Consider the following 22,788-nt stretch of genomic DNA (forward strand, 5'->3'; position numbering starts at 1 on the left):
AGTGGAACAGGATATAAAGCCCAGAGATAAACCCACCCACATATGGTCATCTTATCTTTGATAAAGGAGGCAAGAATATACAATGGAGAAAAGACAGCCTCTTCAATAAGAGGTGCTGGGAAAACTGGACAGCTACATGTAAAAGAATGAAATTAGAACACTCCCTAACACCATACACAAAAATAAACTCAAAATGGATTAAAGACCTAAATGTAAGGCCAGACACTATAAAATTCTTAGAGGAAAACACAGGCAGAACACTCTATGACATAAATCACAGCAAGATCCTTTTTGACCCATCTCCTAGTGAAATGGAAATAAAAACAAAAATAAGCAAATGGGACCTAATGAAACTTAAAAGCTTTTGCACGGCAAAGGAAACCATAAAAAAGACAAAAAGACAACCCTCAGAATGGGAGAAAATATTTGCAAATGAAGCAATTGACAAAGGATTAATCTGCAAAATATACAAGCAGCTCATACAGCTCAATACCAAAAGCACAAACAACCCAATCCAAAAATGGGTAGAAGACCTAAACAGACGTTTCTCCAAAGAAGATATACATATTGCCAACCAACACATGAAAGGATGTTCAACATCACCAATCATTAGAGAAATGCAAATCAAATCTACAATGAGGTATCACCTCACAGTGGTCAGAATGGCCATCATCAAAAAATCTACAAACAATAAATGCTGCGGAGGGTGTGGAGAAAAGGGAACCCTCTTGCACTGTTGGTGGGAATGTAAATTGATACAGCCACTATGGAGAACAGTATGGAGGTTCCTTAAAAAACTAAAAATAGAACTACCATACGACCCAGCAATCCCACAACTGGGCATATACCCTGAGAAAACCATAATGCAAAAAGAGACATGCACCACAATGTTCATGGCAGCACTATTTAAAATAGCCAGGACATGGAAGCATCCTAGGTGTCCACTGACAGATGAATGGATAAAGAAGATGTGGCACATATATACAATGGAATATTACTCAACCATAAAAAGAAACGAAACAGAGTTATTTGTAGTGAGGTGGATGGACCTAGAGTCTGTCATACAGAGTGAAGTAAGTCAGAAAGAGAAAAACAAATACCGTATACTAACACATATATATGCAATCTAAAAAAAAAGAATGGTTCTGAAGAACCTAGGGGCAGGACAGGAATAAAGACGCAGATGTAGAGAATGTACTTGAGGACACGGGGAGGGGCAAGGGTAACTGGAACCAAGTGAGAGAGTGGCATGGACATATATACGCTACCAAATGTAAAATAGATAGCTAGTGGGAAGCAGCTGCATAGCACAGCGAGATCAGCTCAGTGTTTTGTGACCACCTTGAGGGGTGGGATAGGGAGGGTGAGAGGGAGATGCAAGAGGGAGGGGATATGGGGCTATATGTATACGTATAGCTGATTCACTTTGTTATTAAGCAGAAACTAACACACCACTGTAAGGCAATTATACTCCGATAAAGATGTTAAAAAAAAATTTAAAGGTTAAAAAGAGGTAAATCTATATTAAGTAGCATTGAAATTTGTGCAAGAAATATATTTAAGTGGCAAAAACAGGTCACAAAACTAATACATATACAAATACATAATATATTAATATATATAAATTATGATCTACTTTTTGTAAAAAGATGCATATTTGTACATCCCCAGAAAATTTCTGCACAGTGTTTATTGCTGAGAGTGGGATGGGAACCAGTAGGACCTCCACTGGCTTAAATGGAGAACTTATATGTTCTCCACTCCTGAATTGTTCATATTTTTGTGAAGAGCGTGAACTAACTTGTAGTTTTTTAAAAGCACTGAAAATTAACAGCGTTTTCTGATTCTTATATGTAATGTTCCTAAAATTAAAAGTTAGTTCCACACCCAGCACCTCCTCTTAACGTGCTAAAAGTGGTTTGGATTTAGATACCAGGTGCTGTGCAAAAGCTACTGAGCACAAGGTAGTTCTTTCACCATCAGAAACGTTCTCCAATCTAACGGCAGCCCCTTTCTAAATTAGAGTGGAGATTGGGTGCTTTTCAACTGGGCCCCCCACTTTAGCTGTCCAGGTTCAGGGTATGGAATCTAGCAGAGGCTCTGCATTACTCCCCACCCTTCCAGGACATGCAGTCCCCAGCACGGCAAAGGACTTGATGCCCGTGGCCAGTTCTGACCACACGGGGGTGTCAGCACCCAGCCTTTGCCCGGAGCTCCTTGGCCCACAGATCACGGGAGAGCGAACCTTCTGGCTGCTGCTGCTGCTGCTGCTGTTGCTCCAGCTGCTTCTTCCGTTTGGCTTCTAGAACCGGGTTCTCATATTGTGTCTTCCTGTTGATGTGGCTGGAGCAGAAGGCAGATTGCATTCAGTTAGGAAACATTGCATCCCACAAGCAAAAAGCCAATCAGTCCAAGTCCCTTGATTAGACCTGAGCAAAGCAGGTGGTCTGAGATGTTGAGCACCTTGTGTCAAAAAGCACAGTTAGGAAGATACGATCAAATAAAAACAAAAATGAATGGTTTCCATATACTGACTGCTTATTTGTCCCAAGCACTGTGCTACCAGCTTTACATGCATTTTATTTTTAAAATCTTCAATAAATGCTAGGATAGAGGTCCTATTTTTATTCCTATTTTATGGATAAGGAAGGGAAGTTTCTGAGCAGTTAAGAAACAGCTCACCTAACAAAACAGAACTAGTCAACAGTAAAGAGGATTCAAGCTCAGACTGGCCTGCTTTCAAGTCCCAGGATTATAACCACTGACTCTGCCAAATGCCCAAGGAATCACGTGACGGGAGGGTGTTTCTTTAATTCAACAAGAAGTCGATTATAGAATTATTTTAAAAGGAGATTAAAGTGAAGATGTGGTGTTGTCTGTAATAAGTAATGCCAGAAATTCTGCGTAACTTTCTACAACAGAGTTCACGGAAGCATAAGCATTTCCCAAACGATCAAGTTAAAAGAAGGACTCTACCAACATCTGTCAACTATTCTGATCAATAGGCATGGAGTCAGGATTCAAAGGATAAGCCTTAGGCAAAAAGACTCCAAATGCAGCTAACCTAAGCAAATGTGATGTGTTCAAAGTGACAAAGACCCAGATACTTCAGATGGCTCCAAAACTAATAAGGCCAAGGCAAGATAAAAATACACACACACACACACAAACATATATATAAATCCAAATGCATATTTTTTGCCATCACCCTATTTAGTGTATGTATATGTATATACACACATAGTACACAGACACACAAGCATAAACATATTCCTATCTTTTTTCCTTCATCAAAATCATACTTCATAAGAAGTTTGAAAATATTCCTATTATGTGATTATTTAGAACTCAAAATATTTTTTCAAGCCAGGCTTTACTTTTTAAAGCCAGGCTTGTCAAGTAGGATGGATAGACCGACTACCCTTAATTCCTATTATAGGACTACTTGTTTATTTCCTAATTCTGGTAGGCCATTTCATGCTAAGATATAGTCTAACATTCACAGGCACATGGATCTGAGAAGACAGGGAGGAGAAATGTATGGTAAGGTAACAACTCGCCCCTCACTCCAAGTCTCTTTATCCATCAAAGCTACTAGTCATTTATTCTTTTTCTCTTTTGATGCACAAATTATTTGAGGGAGAACTCAAAACAAGCCCCAATTAGACAGGAGCCCCACTGTATATCTGGGAGAAAAATGATCTGTAGGGCACACAGAGGAATTTTATGAGGGTCAGAGAAAAGACTAAGATCACCTTTTTTTCTCTTTTAAATTTTTTAAAATTAAATTTTTTTTTTATTGAAGTATAGTTGATTTACAATGTTGTGTTAATTACTGCTGTACAGCAAAGTGATTTGGTTATACATACATACATATATATATATGTATACATTCTTTTTTAAAAAAATGTTCTTTTCCATCATGGTTTATCACAGGATACTGAACATAGTTCTCTGTGCCATGCAGTAGGACTTTGCTGCTATCCATTCCATATGTAAAAGGCTACATCTGCTCACCCCAACCTCCCACTCCATCCCTCCCCAGATCCCCTCCCCCTTGGTAAACACCACTCTGCTCTCTATGTCTGTGATCCTGTTTCTGTTTCACAAGTAGGTTCATTTGTGTCATATTTTAGATTCCACGTATAAGTAATATCATATGGTATTTGTCTTTCTCTTTCTGACTTACTTCACTTAGTATGATAATCTCTAGATGCGTCATGTTGCTGCAAACGGCATTCAAGTTGGCCTTTCTAATGCCCCCCATTCCCAATCTTTCTGTTAGGTAAAGAGGTGGCAATGTGAGTATTGACCAAAGACACCTGCTATGTTGAACTCGTAATTTTTTACAATAAGATGCTGAGCATTTTATGGCCTGGCATTGTTGCATCATATGTTTCTATCACCAGGGTATTATACGAATAACTTTTCATTGCTAGCAGCATGAGTGATAGAAAGCGTTCCAGTGATAGAAAGCGTTCCAAGTTATCTTCATTGTGGCAGGTAGGATTTTGATGATAGAACATTTATATGGCATGTGTTTCTTTTGTAAGATCTTTTATTATTACTCATCTTTCTCAGAGGAAATGATGTAAAACATTTTTTCAATGTTTACCCACTTAGGTTTCTTTTATTTTCTTTGAGTATCATCCTACCGATATATAACTGTGATGAAAGGACCAAGTGTATGCCTCTTGCTACAATAAGGTACATGGTAAAGAGGTAGTGATGAGGGTTTGAGACTCTTAGAAATGGAACACAGGAGCCACAGGTATGGTAAAGGCAAAGAGGCTTACACAGTCTTGCCACTTAGGCTAGTTCTCAATTTCCTTCTTAATTGCGGCAGCGTTTCATATATTATTTAGATCTGTCTGACCCTTCTGGAAAGTCTGAATGAATAAATAAATGATTACTGAGAACTTCAGACTTAAGCAGGGCAAGAAATAGGCAAAACTGATTCTTTTCCTGAAGATAAACAACCCATACTCAGTGTACTGACTCCTTGCTTTTCTCATTCATTCAACTAATACTTATTATTCAGTACCTGCCATAGGCCAGGACTATGTTGGGCTTTGGTAATACAGTGATAAACAGAAGACATGAATACTGCCCTCATGGATTTTATAATATAATTTATCATCATTAGATTTGCTGAATATTTTTTCATTATAAAATTAATATTATGTTACTATTATTATTCTGTTTGTGCCTTATCACAATGGCAAACTCTGTTCAGCAGAAGTGTAAATAATTACAGAAGGGTGCAAACTCAAATGTGTTTTAACAGGCACTTACTCTACATAGTAGATACCATAGACAGGGTCATCAATCTTTTCCCAACCAGCAGGCAGTTCTGAAAAAGAAAAGAACATTCAGACCAAGAAGAGCATATTCTTGAAGAGCCTAAGGATTTTCAACAGCTGGGTTAGGCAAAAAAAGAAAGACTCATAAAATAATGCCTTAAATCCAATTAAAACTGCGTATCCTAACCAAAAAAAAAAACAAAGAGTGAGAATTATTTTATTGGTGTATTTTTCTACACGAAGAGCAATTCTTTACTGATATTTTGCACAAGCAAATGAAACTTAATAAAATGCAGTCTCAGGTGCCTTCATTCTAAATCAACTATTAAATGAGATTTTAATGGAAATATAGTTAAGTTTTGCCTCGAACGCCTAGTTCCTATTTTAAATATTTGCTGTTTTCTCATTTTATTGCTAGACTACCTTATTACACAAGCAAAAATGGATGAATGTTTCCTTTCATTTTCGATACAATAGTGCCGTTTCTGCTCTCCCTGGAATAAATTAAAATTTGCATCTTATTTTCTCCTTGTTCCTAATTAAAATGCTACCGAGTAAATAAAAAATGGCCACATGGAGTTGGATTTTTGAATTGCACACATCTACAACTCAATTGCTATATCTGGACAGGCCCATCTTCACCGGGGCTGTGCCTATGAAAGCAGAAACACAGGTCCTGCTCTCCAAGACTCACTACCTAAGGGGGTAGACTATTCCTCTAAATGTGGTGGTAAAATGGCATTGGGTGATATGTGTGCCTTTCTGAAAACTCACCTGTGCTCTACCGAACTTCATAAGGTTTCATATCAAAGGCTGCAACTTCATTAACTAGGTAGTAGTGGGTTCTGTCATAATAAGAACCTACTGTGAAAAAGCCCACTGCACCAGATAATTCGGTGAAAGAAGCAACTACATTGTGTTTTGCGTCGTTAAACAAGTCTTCAGGCAGAGCAGCACTTCTCCTTAAATCTCTGTCCCTTCTTTTTGGTTCCAGGTAAGAAATGGAGTCATGTGCACGTGCACATATACACACACAGGGCTAATTACTTAAAGTTTATGTTTTGCTCAGATTTGGCTGCACATCAAGAGACATTAATTTCATGGTTTTTGCTACACCTGATATTTGTTTTCAAACAAAGAGACAGGTTCCCCCCTTTGCTTCCTTTTTTTAAACAAAACAAAACAGAACACTTAGCAGGTCTTAAGGAAGTCTTTGGATTCTGGGAGACATAAGCTACTAAAAGGCAAGGCAGGGCCAACGTGCAGATGTTGATATAACTTGGCATTTTTGTACACAGCGTCTTGCGGACGGATGCAAATCAAATGCCTGGGAAATGGTTTCCCCTTACAATGCTGGAAATTGCCGTTTAAATGCAAACGAACCAGGAAAACGTTTCCAAAGAGTTGGGAAATCAGAAGGTTACAAAAAGGCTAATTGGTGCCCACGCATGTGCTTGTGCTGCCATGGGGCAGAAGAGCGAGTGGGTGTGAGGGGACCACATCATGTTTAACCAAACTTCTTTTCAAAATCTGTAACCTTGATATATGGCCTGATTATCTTCAGATAAAATAGGGGAAAAAATTAAGAATTCAATTCATTCCATTTATTTGTCAAACATTTATTTAGTGCCTACTGTCTGCCTGAAGGTATGCTAGGTGCCAGGTACACAAAGATAATTACAAGTGCACCAGCTGGGCAGACAATTCATACATCATCACAGGGTAAGCGCTTTGATGGAGGTCCAAGGAGGCTGCAAGATAAGAAGCCACCTCTGGCTTTGCCCTGTCACCTACTCAACAATTTACATACTAGAGTTGAGACATGAGGTCAGTCAACTGGTATTTCTGGATGATTGTAAATTGAAACACATCTTCTGGGACAGATTAGCAAACTCCAGAAATGTTCCAGTTTTTCCAGCTATAACTCATTTAAAATTGAAAAGACAGATTTCTCACTTCCCATGTGGTGATTAACTTAATAATAGGAATTAGTCTCTGAAAGCTTAAAATAGAAATGGGTCATCAATTTAGAAACAGAAGATGTTTGTCTTCCAATGTGCCATTTGGTTCTAAAAAGTTGAAAACGGCAGAAAATACTGAAGCCCAGAAAATGATGGCGTTACAAATTTTTTCTTTTTTCTAAACTACTCTAAAGATACATAGAGAGCCACACCCCCATGTCTAACAACTGTCAGACATCAGAACAGTCTGTACAAGATGTCACCGAGATTTCAGGTGGCTCAGACCCTTTTGGGATTGTCCAGATCTTGGTCTGAACTTTAGCCCTAATGTTTTTGTTTTTGTTTTTTTAACATCTTTATTGGAGTATAACTGCTTTATACTTATACTATATAACATATATATACTATATAACATATATATACAAGTTATATATACTATATAACACAATGGTGTGTTAGTTTCTGCTTTATAACAAAATGAATCAGCTCTACATATACATATGTTCCCATATCTCTTCCCTCTTAGCCCTAAGGTTTTATCAGTCTAGTGTTTGGCTAGCTACTTAACATCTCGAAACCACATCTTTGTCCTGGATTTACCTCAAAGGTCAACTGTAGACTAAATAAGGATGTTTGTAAAACCTTTTACACAGCACCTGGCACCTAAGCTCAGCTAATGGCAACGGTTCTAGGAAAGCCCAAAAGGAACTGGACAAATCTATATGGCCTGCTTGCTTGCTGTTCCTACCACTAAAAATCTCATGTTGTACTAATCATCGCCATGGAAGTGAATATGGAGCAGAAAAATGTTCCAAGAGTTGTGTCAGGGCACAGATTGAAAGTCATGTTCACAGTCAGAGATACGGTTCTACACTGTAATTCAGTGTTGATTGGGAGGGGATCTCATTTCCCTACCTAATGAAAACTCTGTAATTCGAAAAGAAGGTTCTTCAAGTGATTTTTCATTCTGGGGAGATTACTGCAGAAGATGTGATAAATTCTGCAAAACCAAAGTGCATAATGGAGCTAGTGACCCAGCCCAGACAACAGAGTTCAGAAATGACAATTCTGCAATCAAATGATCTGTGTCCAACACCCAAGTCCACCGCCCCTGCCTCTCAGAGGCAGATTATAGAGAGGGTTTCCTTGTCACATCTGCAATTATACTGTTCATTGAAAACCTGACAGTTGCTATTGTTTGCAATTAGGATCCTCTTATTAAGAAAATGGGCAGTGAGCTTGTCAAAGGCATCTGAAGTGAATGCAAGGAAAAACTGTGCGTGTGCATGTGCGTGTGCGTGTGCGTGTGTGTGTGTGTCTGTCTGTCTGTCTGTGAATAAGGACATATTTGGGCCATTTCTATTATACATGTTGCTCTCCTGCCCCATATTAAACACAAAAAGTATCATAAGGAAACACTGAGAAGTCCAACAAGAAAGAATTAGTTACTAAATCAGAAAACTGGCAAAATAACATGTGCTGATCTCAGGGGCAAATATTAAGACATATTATTATTAAGTCTCCTCTTAAGCCCAATGAGAGCTCCTCTTTCAGCCCCTCTTTACAGGTAAGGAACAGGAAGCTAAGGGAAGGTGAATGACTTGCCCAAGGTCACAGAGCAAATAAGTGGCGGAACCCAGATATGAGTCTAGGCAACCTGCCCTGACCCCAGAGACAGCTCCCACTTCACCAAACCATCTCCCAGAACTGTGGCTCTGGCCATGAGAAGGTAAGAAGGTAAGTAAGCCAGTAAAACTTACTTTGTAGAGTCTTTAACAGCACAGGAAAGTTTCTACAATGTTACAGATACATGAGAAAAGAAGACAATTGATTCTTTCCTGAAAACTTCAACATTCAAGCTTCCACAGAAGCAAATAAGGCTGTGCCCCTATGCACAATGGAATTATCTCACCAACTGCCCACACACAGTGGTGGGCACTCACACACATTAGGCAGGTGGCCAGAGTAGTTTAAATTGGTTCCACAAAGGATCGAGGCACTCATTTTTCATCTGGAAAAGCTAGTTCTGTCTTTTTCAATGATTTTATCTAATATCACTGGATTGATACTTTTTTTCTTAATTTATAAAATGAGTTTCAAATTGTTCTGTCACACAGGTTGAATCTCAAGTCATTCCTACCACAATGACCACAAGGACAATTTATTATACGTCTTTAAAAATAGATCTTTCGGGACTTCCCTGGTGGCGCAGTGGTTAAGCATCCGCCTGCCAATGCAGGGGACACAGGTGCGAGCCCTGGCCTGGGAAGATCCCACACACCGTGGAGCAACTAAGCCCGTGCACCACAACTACTAAGCCTGCGCTCTAGAGCCCGCGAACCACAGCTACTGAGCCCGCATGCCACAACTACTGAAGCCCGCTTGCCTAGAGCCCGCGCTCCGCAACAAGAGAAGCCACTGCAATAAGAAACCCACGCACTACAACAAAGAGTAACCCCCTCTTGCTGCAACTAGAGAAAGCCCGTGCTCAGCAACAAAGACCCAGCACAGACAAAAATAAATAAACAATTAAATTTATTAAAAAAAAAACAACAACGCTGAACATAAAACATTTAACTTAGCAGGGAATATAATTCAATATATTCCAAGAGGAGAGATAAAAGAGTTTGGAATTATCTGCTAATGTAAATTATTTCTGAACTGCAAGAGCTTGGACTAATCAAGACTTGATTTCCATTGACATACACACTCTGAGGAAAATGACACATATAAACCCAGGATCCGGTTTTCAAGCCATTCACTATGGTTACAAAGTCAACACGCAGCTTGTGACTGAGTAACAACATAATACTAGGACTTAGTACCCATTCAGCTAATCAGTGGAATTGCTGTACTGCTGTTACTCTAAGATCTTTCAGCTAGTCTGGAAGATTTTTGTTTTGCTTTTCTGTATTGCCCATGGAGAAAGCCACCCACACCAAATAAATAAAGAAATGAGCCTGAGATAGATTATAGGAGAGTTGAAGGGACATGGCAAGCATCTATCCCTGTTTTTTCTTACTCCTCAATTTACGAGAGTATCCGGCACTGATCTGCTAACTCTCATTCTAGTCCCAATTCCCTCAGACTTCTTCTTTGTAGACACAACTTATTACAACTCTGTGTGATGTCTGCAGTCAGACACATGGGTTGTATACGATTGACCTTTCGTGGCTAAGCCAGAATGAAAATCATAATTGGAGAAGTGCAAACTAAAGAAACAGAGGGATTAAGCAAGTCACTGGGGACCAAGGCAACCAGGGCAAGTTATGCAGGCTGGGAGGGTTTACCTAGTTCACTGTCCAGCTCCTCCGTATGGATCCCTTCTTCTCCAAAGGAATAGCAGGAATGAGACAGAAAAGAGAGAAAGAAAAATTCAGACACCAGCACCAAGAAAAGAAACTCCCCTCAAGAAAAACAGCAGCAAACACATCACTTTGTTTTGTCCTTACCTGCATTGTGGCTTATTTCATTGGCTTGACTACTCAACTCGAGACCTCAGCGTAAATCACAAAACGGGAAGAGCTGATATTGGCAACATAATTATATGGCTCACTTCCTTGCATGGCAAAATAGGGTTTGATCGGTTGTAAAAGATGACAAACACCTTTGCGGTTTCAACGTCCTTACGTGGCAAGTCACTTATTACAGGTCTTATTTCAAGCAAACAAAGCTGTTAGACCTTTCAATATTAGTCCTTTTAATCCTTCAATAATCTTCTAATCAGCGAGGCAAAATTACTTAACTTATAAGTAATACCGCTGCCTGAAAAACGGAAGGCGAGGTCAAATTGAGAATACACATTCTAAGGTGAGCTACACTTCATCGTCTTTCAAAAGGAGTTAGAAAAATGAACTATGTCAGGACGATATACATGGGGGAAGTGAGGCTTGATGGCTGCCCCAAAAGGAGCAGTGGGAGACGGAGCTTACTTGGTATAAGATTTCTAAGTCAAACAGCTCAGAAATAATAGAATGAAAATGTTCTCTGTAATTTCAGGGAGCAAAACAAGAAAAGATCCTCTCCATTCTTGACCGTCTCTGGCTGTCAGTAAAGCATTTTATTTTGACTGTGAAGAGAACACAGGACAGCACACAACACATCATGGCATAGACAGTCACTCCAGCTACACAGCGGGTGGCTATCCCTCCAGTCTAAGCTCCACAAACACAGGGATCAAGCCTGTTTTCACTACTGCAATATGTTCAGTGCCCACTGAAGTTTTTGATACATAATAGGTACCAAATATTTCTCAAATGGATGAATGAATGTATGAACAAATGAATCGATTATTGACTTCAGTCACCAACGCGGCCCTACACACCTTGTAAACTCTTGATTTAAAAACTCTCCAACTGCCAACAATAAGGTTGACACTGGTATTGTTTCCTAAGAAGGGAATCTTATTTACATAAAATCGTTCATGAAAATGGCCTTTTGGATACTATTTAAAGTATCTTTGGGGGCACTCGTTCATTTCCTCAAAAATTCTTTAATGAGAACTACTATGTGCCAGTCACTATGCCAGGTGACAGCGACATCGAAATGAGCACCAACAGGCACATCTCTATCCTTCCGGGAAAGGAAACATGGCCGAAGCTCACATAGATAAAAATTAAATTAAAACTATGGTAAGTTCTCTGAAGTTAAGATACATAATAGACTGACCTAATCATATCTGGGGGCAAAGTCCGGGGCAGAATCCCTGAGCTGTCATCTGAAGGTTATGCAAAATTTAATGAAAAGACTTAGAGTGAAAAATGACTAGAATTTAAGCTCTGCAAGAGCAGGGCTTCTTGTTTATTGTGTTCAATGATACATCTGAAATTCCCAGAATGCACTGGACATAGAGAAGGCATTCAATAATTATTTGTGGGATGCAAGAGTATTCTAAGAAGGGAGAACTGCACATCTAACGATCATGGAGCAGCAGCTCGATGAGGACTCGTGGGGATGAAGGACAGAGTATGGGTTGGAACGAGAGTCAGACAAGCTTAGAGACTGAACCACAGAGAGCTTGGAGACACAAGCTATGGACTTGGCATTTACTGAACAGCCCACAGCCATTAAACAGGGCTTGAGGCGGTGGTGATAACACAAAGACATTTTAAAAAACTGCTCTGAGTACGGTGCAAGAAGGAGAGCGGGCAAGAGTCTGGGTGGAAGATGAGCATGACCTTGACCAGCATGGCAGAGATAGTGAAGAAAATGGAGAAAATGGATTCCAGAGACATTTGGGAGGCAAGGTGAACTCAACTGGTAGTACATGGGTTAGAAGTGGGTGTTAAGAAAACTAAAACGTCATGAGGGACTCTTAAGTATGTATGAATTTACCCTCCACTGAGATGGGGAATACTTACAGAAGACCAGATTTGGGGTGGAGGTGGAATCATTAGTTGGGTTTTAATCAGAATGAGTTTAAAGTCTCCTTGAGACAAACAGTGTTATTAAAGATTAAAATACTGGACTGGAGCTCAAAGGCAAGGTAGAAGGCCTCTAAGTGAACTACTAAAACACAGAAATAACAACAGGACTTATACACTGAAGATCAAAATCCAAACTAGTTTCTGACTTTATCGAGATAGGAAAAAGAAAATAGAACATTTTTACAATAAGTATGATGCCATACTGTTACATTTGATATGCATGTGACCTACAGAGAACAGAAAGAAACACAGGAACAATATGGTGACCAACAATGTGATTCTTCTTTGTGTCATGATAACAAAAAACAATATAAGGCAGCTTTGTGGTAACTGGCAAGAGAAAAGGCAAATATAGGAACTGATGATACCTGCCACTGTGGTATAATCTGGTTATATACTTATAACATTTGTGTATAAAGGCACACAGACATACATATAGTTTCTAGCAGAAAAAGAATCTATGAATTCTAATGGTGAATGGACAATTACTAAGCATTTGGTATGAATACATACTTGTTCCAAAGGGAATAACATTAACACCAATGACATGAATTCTAAGAACTAAAAATAACCAGCATTGTTAAGAAAAACATGCAGTAATTCTACTCAATACTTTTACTCCGTTTTTCTCTGTAAAAGCTACTGGAGCCTTCTATTGTCTATAAAATTATATTAACAGGCATTTTCACACATTCCCAGTATAGTTGTAATGGATACTGACATTGAAGATCTGCTGGTAATAAGAGGGCCTAAAATGGCTTCAAAATCATCAGGCATCAAATAAAGATTAAATTTTGTTCTGAGAAGTTTTATGGTTGGAAGTATTTTATGTTCTGAACTTTGAAAACTGGCCACCTCTGTATTATCTATTAAATAGAATATGTGAATAATCAGGACAGTCCATTATCCTTAAGCATGCAAAATAATGCAGCTCCCACGCCTGTTCCGTTTCTTCTTCAGGACTCAGCAACCGAAATAAAACCAGCCTCTCAGCTATGCCTCCTCAGTCAGAAGGATTTGCATTTCCAGTTGAAGTCACCCAGCTAACCGTGAACACGCAATTCTATGTTCATTTCATGTAATCTGCGATCCACATATAGTCTGGAGTGTAAGGTTTTGACAGGATCATATTTTACGGGCTTACATTTTCAAACAAACCTCAAATTTATACGGACATCAATTCTGCCCCATAGGATAAATTAATAAAGTTTCACTATCTTACAGTAAAATGTGTATTCAAAATTATACTACTAATTCAAATGCCAGAAATCAATAATGAGTAGCAAAGCAAGCCATTTCCCTTTTAATTCGTCCATGTCAAAAAGCAATTTTGGTAGAACTTAGGATAGACTGAAAGGGAACACATTTGTTCCATCTTAATTTTCTTTTCCTTTTGCAAAAGTAATTAGAAATTCCAAAGCCTTGAAATAAACTTTCCTTTTTTATGATAGTAACTCTTATAGACAATTGATTCTTTCTTCTTTTAATTAGCAGGGAGAGTGGGGCTCAGTCTCTTTTGTGGAAGAATAGACTTTCTCATATTTAGGATATACTCTAAATCACACACAGACTCCCAATCACAACAAAATCTGCTTTCTTTATGCTGAACCTGGAGAAATAATCAAATTATGAAGTATGAAGAGTTCAAGAAAAGTTCCTGATTTTTTTTTCTCTAAGACTGTCACAATATATAATTAGCGTCCAATAAGTGAGTGATCGGAGCATCTTTGGTTTCTAAATTCCTAGAGACTTTCTAGAATTTTCTCCAAGTTCCTGAAGGCACAGGTTGCATCTACATTTGAATACTTTCTGACTGTGCTGAAGTTCTGTTTCTAACAGAGAACTGAGGATGCCTTTATGTTTAAACAAATCATTCTTTGAAAGCAATTTTGCTGATTTCTCTCCTGCTTTTGGAAACCATAATGCACTTACTAGAAACTGGATTACCTTTCAAAAACCCATGGTTAGAAACCCGGTTGACCTTGCTACAACGCTTTAAAATTTGCATGTGTGAACAAGCCCCTTAAACCCAGACCTTCCTAGCTCCTTACCATCATCTTCACACTCTTCCAGAGGCTTCTGCTGCTTGTTCAGGCACCGAGGGTCTAACCAAGATGTTGTTTTTGTGTTATGGCTGAAATCCAGAAACAAAGACAAGAAATATGTTTGAAAAGAAAAAAAAAAAAAAAGGTAAAAAGCTCAATGACAGAAGATTTAAACAGTCTTGAACATTAACTCTCTTCTACCAAAGAAAAGATACTGTCTAACAGCAAACCGAGGCCAGAAGAGATCCCCGGTTTGGAATTATGAAATGGCTTGAAGAGGGTCTTAGGGAGGCTGCTTCCTTACTCTAAGACATCACCATTCCATCATGGAAAGCTTAAAATGTAATACCAGCTTTATTTTTGAAAACTGAGCTCCAAATCATACCCCTTGTCTATACGGCCTACTCTTGTCTAGGCTTATTTTAGTCTTCACATTTGTCAAAGAGCGCATTCCAATTTATTTTCAATTTGTCTATGACTTCAGCGTTGGATGCTGGAATTCACAAAGAAGGCTGCTATTTCACTCGTTATATTACATAAGAATTCCCAGGACTGTGTGAAACTACTTCAATCCATGCAAGTGGCTTGAAGCTGCTAAGACATACCATTCATCACAGTATCCTTAATTATGCTTCAGACATAGTGAAGGCAACCCCAGATCACCTATCCCAAATTGAACCGAGACCAAGGAAAAGCTTGGAAAAGCTGCACATGTCACCCCACTTCCTTCTGGAGGGTCTAGCCCAACCAGAGAGGAAGTGTTTCAATAGACACTGTTCCCTTCAGTCATGTTAGAAATGCCAGGAGAATGACTGGGAGAATTGACCGGAAGCATATCTGGGACAAACTTCTGCTTGAGCAACCAGTCCACTCTATGCAAACTAAATATGAGGAGCAAAGAACTACAAGTCCAGTAGTTCAAGCTGCAAACCAGAAACGAAACATAGAAAATTTAAAAAAAAAAAAAAAATTTTTTTTTTCGAAGTTTACGTAGTAAACTAATGTCTGAAGTTTTGGTTGTAAATACATTGAAAAAAATTATCAAAGTTTTTAATTTTAGATTCAAATCTTATCAATTGTTGGGAAAAAATTGAGGCTTAAGTGAAAAACGGAATGTGCAAATGTGTACAGACATTATCTCAACTGTGTTAGAAGAAAAAAACAGGGCTTCCCTGGTGGCGCAGTGGTTGGGAGCCCGCCTGCTGATGCAGGGGATGCGGGTTCGTGCCCCGGTCCGGGAGGATCCCACGTGCCGTGGAGCGGCTAGGCCCGGGAGCCATGGCCGCTGAGCCTGCGCGTCCGGAGCCTGTGCTCCACAACGGGAGAGGCCACAAGAGTGAGAGGCCCGTGCACCGCAAAAAAAAAAAAGAAAGAAAAAAAAGGAAAGAAATAACAAATGAAAGTTAATACAGTTACAACTAAGATCACCAACAGCACTTATTTGTCCTCTTAGAACTATCATAATCTGTTATGTCATTTACATATAAATTACAATTTACTTAATCCTTACAAGAACTCTATGAGAGGAGCATTGTTAGTATTAAAGTGATTACTCCGCATTCTCCACATGGGAAAACTGAGGACAAAGATGTAAAGAAACCTGCCCAAGAACACCCTGTTGATGCATGGAATCAAACCCAGGGAGTCCCGCAGTAGAACCCATGGTCTGTGCTATTCCTACATAGTAGGAGTGCAAAAATGGTCACTGATGGGAGGGAAGATTATGTGCGATATTTTAAAAAACACTTTTTTATCTCAAGATAATTGTAGATTCACATGCAGTTGTAAGAACAAACAAAGAGAGATTCCACATCCCCCCTTACCCAGATGCCACCAAGGGTAACATCTTGCAAAACTATAGTGCAAAGTCACAACCAGGATACTGACAGCCAGTCAACATATGGAACATTTCCATCATCACAGGATCTCTCACGTTGCCCTTTGACAGCCACACCCGGTTGCCTTACAATCCCTCCCTTCGAAACCCATTTTTAATCCCTGGCAACCACTGATCTGTTCTCCATGTCCATACTTCTGTCATATCAAAAATGTTATATAAATGAAATCATACAGTATGTAATCTTTTGGGGCTTGCATTTTTCATTCAGCATAATTCTCCTCGAGATTGTTGCATACATGAATAATTAATTCTTTTTACTGCTGAGTAGTATTCCATGGCATGAAGGTACTACACTTTAACCACTGAAGGACATCTGGGTGGCTTCCAGTTTTTGGCCATTTGGAATAAATCTACTATAAACATTTATGCACAAGCTTTTGTGTGAATGTAAGTGTTCACTCTTCTGGACAAATGTGCAATGGCTGGGTCGTATGGTAACTGCAATGTTTAGTTTAAGACACTGCCAAACTGTTTCCTGGAATACCACACAATTTTACATACCCACAAGCAATGTGTGAGTGATATAGTTTCTCTGAAGCTTCACCATCATTTAGTGTTGTTACTATTTTTTATTTTAGCCATCCTAATAGCTATATATATACCTAGGATATCTTTGTGGTTCTAATTTGCATTTCTCTAATGGCTAATGATGTTGAACATCTTTTCATGTACTTATTTGCCACCCATATATCTCCTTCAGTAAAATGTCTGTTCATGTCTTTAGTTCATTTTCTAACTGGATTTTTTTTTAATTGTTGAGTGTTGAGAGTTCTTTATATATTCTAGATACCAGTCCATTTTGAGATGTGGGGTTTATAAATATTTTCTCCCCGTCTGTAGTTTGTCTTTTCGTTTTCTTAAGTCTTCTGCAAAGCAAAAGTTTTCATTTTGATGAAGCTGAATTGATCAATTATTCCTTTTAGGATCATGTTTTTGATGTCAAGTCAAAGAACCCCTTTCCTATTACTAGGTCTCAAAGACTTTCTATGCTTTTTCCCCCACTAGAAGTTCTATTACTTTACATTTTGTACTTTATGATGATCTATTCTGAGTTAATTTTTTTCTTTTTTCTAAGGCATGAGGTTTAGGCTGAGGTTAATTTATTTGCTTCTGGCTATACACTTGCTCCAGCACCATTTTATTGAAAAGGCGATCTTCCTTACATTGAATTGCTTTTGCATTCTTTGTTGAAAATCGGTTGGACACATTTGTGGGCCTGTTTCTGGGTTCCCTTGATCTATGTGTCTATTTCTTCATCAATACCACACAGCCTTTATTACTGTGGCTAGTTAATAAGCCTTGATATAGGCCAGACTGATTACTGTGACTTCATTCTTCTTTTCCAAAACTGTTTTACCTATTCTAGTTCCTTTGCCTTTCTATATAAATTTTAGAATAAACTTGTCTATACTAACAAAAAGCCTCACTGAGATTTCCACAGGATTTATATTAAACCTGTACACATATTTGGGGAGAACTGACATCTTCACTATACCAATTCTGAGTCTTTCAATCCATGAATAGAGTAGGTCTCTCCATTTATTTAGACTTTCTTTGATTTCTTTCATCAGTATTTTGTAGTTTACGGCATACAAAATCCTATACGTTTCATTAGATTTATACCTAAGTGGCGTTTTTTTTTAAAGTAAATGTGAATTACATTTTCTTTTGAATTTTGTTGTCTGCTTGTTCATGGTTAGTATATAGATATACAACTGATGTTTGTATGCTTATCTTTTATCTTGCTGAACTCACTGATTCTAGAACTGTCTTGTACATTTCTGGTGATTTTCTAGATAGATAATCTGTGTGTCTTTTCTTTCCTTTTATTTAGGGCTAGAATTACAGTAAAATGTTGAATAAGAGTGGTAAGAGATAATATCCTTGGCTTATTCCCCATCTTGCAGGGAAAGTTTTTTGTCTTTCCCCATTAAGTATAATGTTAGCTGTTGGTTTTTTATAGATGTTCTTTATGAACTCAAGAAATTCCCCTATGTTCTTATTTTCCTGAGAAATTTCTATCATGAATGAGTGAATTCTGTCAAATACTTTGCATCAATAAAAAAGATCATGTGATTGGTTTTCTTCTTTACTGGGGTCTTAATATGGTGGATTACATTGATTAAATTTTCAAATACTGAACCAGTCTTGTATCCCTGGAATACTTCCCACTTGGGCATGGTGTATAATTTTTTTTCTGTATTATTGATTACTATTTGCTAGTATTTTGTTATAGGTTTTTGCATCTATATTCCAGAGGATATTGCTCTGCAGTTTTCTTTTTATTTTTTTCGTGGACTATCCTTGTTTGATTTTGGTAACAACGTAATACTAGCTTCTTAAACATAATTGGGAAGTGTTCCTCCTCTTCTATTTTCAGGAAGAAATTGTGTAGAAATTTAATTCTTCTTTGAATGGTTCTCCAGTGAAATCATCTGGTTTCCAGAATTTTCTTTTTCAAGAGTTTTTAAATTATAAATTCATTAGGGCTATTTAAATTACCTATTCCATATTGGATGAGTTGTGGTAGATCATGCTTCTCAAAGAATTTGGTCTATTTCATCTAAGTTGTCAAATTTATATGTCCACACTTTCTGACAGCATTTTCACATCTTTCTGATGTCTTCAGGGTCGGCAGTAATTCTTTCTTTAAATTTTAATATTGGTAATTCACACCTTCTCTAATTTTTTCTTTGTCAATCTTGCTAGAGGTTCTTCAATTTTATTAATCTTTTTGAAGAATCAGCTGGTTGTTTCATTGATTATCTCTGCTGTTTTTGCTTTTGATTTCATTAATTTCTGCCCTTTATTGTTTCCTTCCACTTATTTCACATTTAATTTGCTTTTCTTTTCTAAGCTCTTAAATTGGGGGCTCAGATTGTTGATTAGAGACTTCTCTTTTCTAATATATATGCGTAGTGCTATAAATTTACCTCTCATCACTCCTTTGGCTGTATCCCACCCAAGAGGGTGAGGAGTTCCTTGTTACTACTGGGTAGAGATGGGAATTCCAGCTCCACATTAGGGCTCTTCTGACACCAGCTTGGCTGGGAGTGGTAGGAGTGCCTTATTACTGTTCCCACTAACTCTCTGAGGAGGCTGGGGGCCACTTTACCACTGGTGGTAAAAATGCTGACTCTTCACCAAACCTCCTCTGCCACTACCCCAGTGGGGAGAGAGGCTGCCTTGTTACTGCCATGTCAGGATGGGCATCCAGGCTCCCTCAACGTGGTCTCCATTGAAGTTAGATGAAGAAAGGGGGAGTGCTCATTACTGCCGGGCTACAAAGTCCCAGTTATCTTCTGAGCCTTTTTGGACACCACACTTGCAGGGAGGTTTGAGATCCTAGTTATATCCTGTGAAGGGTAGAGGACTAGGCTTCTCACTCATCTTTGCTGGTAGAGGTGGGAGCACAGGCTTTTGTGTCTTGTTGGCTGAAGCCCAGCAGTTATTCAATAAAAGCTTCCTGCCTTGCAGGATACCCCTTCCTGGTCCTCTGGCTAGAGAGAGTAGGCTTTCATGAGGGCTTTGTTTTTTGGTCTCCACTTGTTGGTGTTTCTGAATTACTAGCTTCTTCAGTTCCAAGTCTGAGTTATATGAGGTAAAACAAAAACTCAGGGAACTCACCACCTGTCATTTCTGTGATCCCAAGTTCCCCAGCCAGTCTGCCTTATTTTTATCTCCTTTCGAAGTCTTCTTATGTCCGTTTTCTTTATAATATCCAGAGTTTGTAAGTCCATGCTTACTTTTTTAATGTTCTTAAATTCCGGTATTTCTTAGATTTCCCATAAACTGTAAAGCTAACACAGACACATATATGTAAAACAAGGTAGATCTGATTCTATAGAAATTTAACTTGCTATTCAATGTAAGATACTCTAAGATGAAGTTCTTCAGAATGAAGGGCACCTGAAATCTCATTAACCAGGATATATAATTTAGGCTAAAATAAAAATGGTGTGTATCTAATAATTTAATATCTACAGAATTTGATAGCTGCAGACCAAATCACAGAGTTGTCATAATAAGCCATACTTTTGCCTAAATTTTCTATTAAACATTAGGCCAATGAAGATTGGCCTGGCATTGGTTAAAAGCTAAATTAGGTTATGAAAAGTAAGCAAATCACTGTACTCCCCTATAAATCAGCCACAGTCTTGGGTCTTTACTAACCATTTTTACTAAGCACAGTCCTCACTAACCATCAAAATAACCAACTTCCTTTTTTCAAATTCATCAAGTCAGTCTTGAGCAAAACTATTGATACATTCTTTTTTTTAAAATAAATTTATTTTATTTATTTTTAACTTTTGGCTGCGTTGGATCTTCATTGCTGCACGTAGGCTTTCTCTAGTTGTGGTGAGCAGGGGCTACCCTTCGTTGCAGTGTGCGGTGCATGGGCTTCTCACTGCGGTGGCTTCTCCTGTTGCAGAGCATGGGCTCTAGGTGCACAGGCTTCAGTAGTTGCAGTGTGCGGGCTTCAGTAGTTGTGGCACGAGGGCTCGGTAGTTGTGGCTCATAGGCTCTAGACCGCAGGCTCAGTAGTCGTGGCACACGGGCTTAGTTGCTCTGTGGCATGTGGGATCTTCCCGGACCAGGGCCCGAACCTGTGTCCCCTGCATTGGCAGGCAGATTCTTAACCACTGGGCCACCAGGGAAGCCCCTTTCAACACATTCTTTTCTAAAAATTTGAGTTTCACATATTACTCTGTATTAGGAATTCCTCTGTTATATTTTCCTTTGCTCAACGTAATTTTTCCTTACTAATGGACATAACTTTAAAGGCAATTTATTGCAAAAGCTAAGTACAAAATTCTAAGCTTATAGGTGACATCCATTTTTATAACATTTAAACTCCTCTGTGGTAACCAAATGATGATGATAAAAATGGTAACAGTAACAATAATGCTCAGTAATTAATACTAGCCCACGCTTTACATCCATTACCTCATCTAACTCTCACGAAAATGTGACAGGGTAGGCATGATCCACAACATTCATGTCCTTCTACACACAGGGAAAACTGAGATGCAGAGAGGCAAACTCAAGTTCCCAAGATCATATAAATAGTAAGGGGTAGAAACAACAGGAGTTTTTAGGGGAGCTCTTAACCACTATACTTCCCTAACTCCCAGGAAAAGACTTCATCATCCACCCCTGTCTGCAGTCAGCATTTGTCATGAGCATGAAGACAGAAATATGGACTGTCCGCTCCTTCTGGTTGGAAAATAACCCAGGAGGTATAGTTCACTCATCTCCGATTTCCTAGGTTAGTTCTGAAAGAGGGTGTTACGAGACCCAAGCCTTTTCCCTCACTCCCATGTCCTTAGGATAATTATACTTTCTTACCCTTGCTGATTTTTCTAATTACAAAATATATGCTAGAATATTATTTGAGTGGAAATATATATTCAAACCCCACAGACATGTATAATGTAGTTAAGAAAATAAATTCTTTAAATTCCTTACTTAACTCAAACTCAAGTGTTAATAGATACTTCCAGAATTTTTCTAGACATAGAACTATATCTACATATTCATGGAAAACAAATATATACATATAATAACACAGCAGATATGTGTATATGCCCATGTATTTTACAAAGGTGAGACACTTCATATGTTATTCAAAAATGTCCTTTGTTATTGTTCCCTGAACAGCAGATCTTCAACGTTAATCTATTGGGTTGGCCAAAAAAGTTCTTTCGGGTTTTTCTGCAACATCTTATGGAAAAACCCAAATGAACTTTTTGGCCAACACGCAGTATTTGAGAAGAACAGACTTACCTATGTTTTTAATTATTTTATAGATTAATTGATCATTTTGTTTTTCTTTTTTATGGTACATAAAACTATGGTGAATCTTAATAGGGAATCTCAACAATAGAGCCAAAGTACAACATTTAAAAAATTGAGTATTGGTTAAGAAATTACATTATCTTAGATTTTCTAGAATGGTTTCAGTTTTATGTAATTTTTTCCTTTCCAGTACAGGTTATTTGTTAAATATTTAACTATATAATATTAAGTTTTTAATTTTGAAAGACTTTTCACATCTCTATATTCTCAAACTTCAATCCTTATACCTTACACCATGCAAAAAAATTAACTTAAAATGGATCACAGACCTAAATGTAAATTATACAACTTCTA

At 38.3% G+C, this 22,788-nt stretch overlaps 1 protein-coding gene across 25 annotated transcripts in view; it reads right to left on the bottom strand.

Moving 5' to 3' along the window:
* Positions 1-22,788, bottom strand: part of MAGI1 (membrane associated guanylate kinase, WW and PDZ domain containing 1) — a 622,973-nt gene that overhangs the window by 91,608 nt on the left and 508,577 nt on the right. For 14 of the 25 annotated variants that reach the window (XM_067755104.1, XM_067755107.1, XM_067755106.1 and 11 more), the window contains 4 exons: positions 14,742-14,824; positions 10,555-10,593; positions 5,296-5,353; positions 2,246-2,343 (listed from right to left, as the gene is read on the bottom strand). In XM_067755104.1, the coding sequence (XP_067611205.1) occupies positions 2,246-2,343; positions 5,296-5,353; positions 10,555-10,593; positions 14,742-14,824 (278 nt within the window). The remainder of the gene's footprint in view (positions 1-2,245; positions 2,344-5,295; positions 5,354-10,554; positions 10,594-14,741; positions 14,825-22,788) is intronic. The other 11 variants (XM_067755099.1, XM_067755095.1, XM_067755117.1 and 8 more) reach the window with 2 other exon arrangements.

The sequence above is a fragment of the Pseudorca crassidens genome, chromosome 10, assembly GCF_039906515.1.
Source record: "Pseudorca crassidens isolate mPseCra1 chromosome 10, mPseCra1.hap1, whole genome shotgun sequence".
NCBI lineage: Eukaryota > Metazoa > Chordata > Mammalia > Artiodactyla > Delphinidae > Pseudorca > Pseudorca crassidens.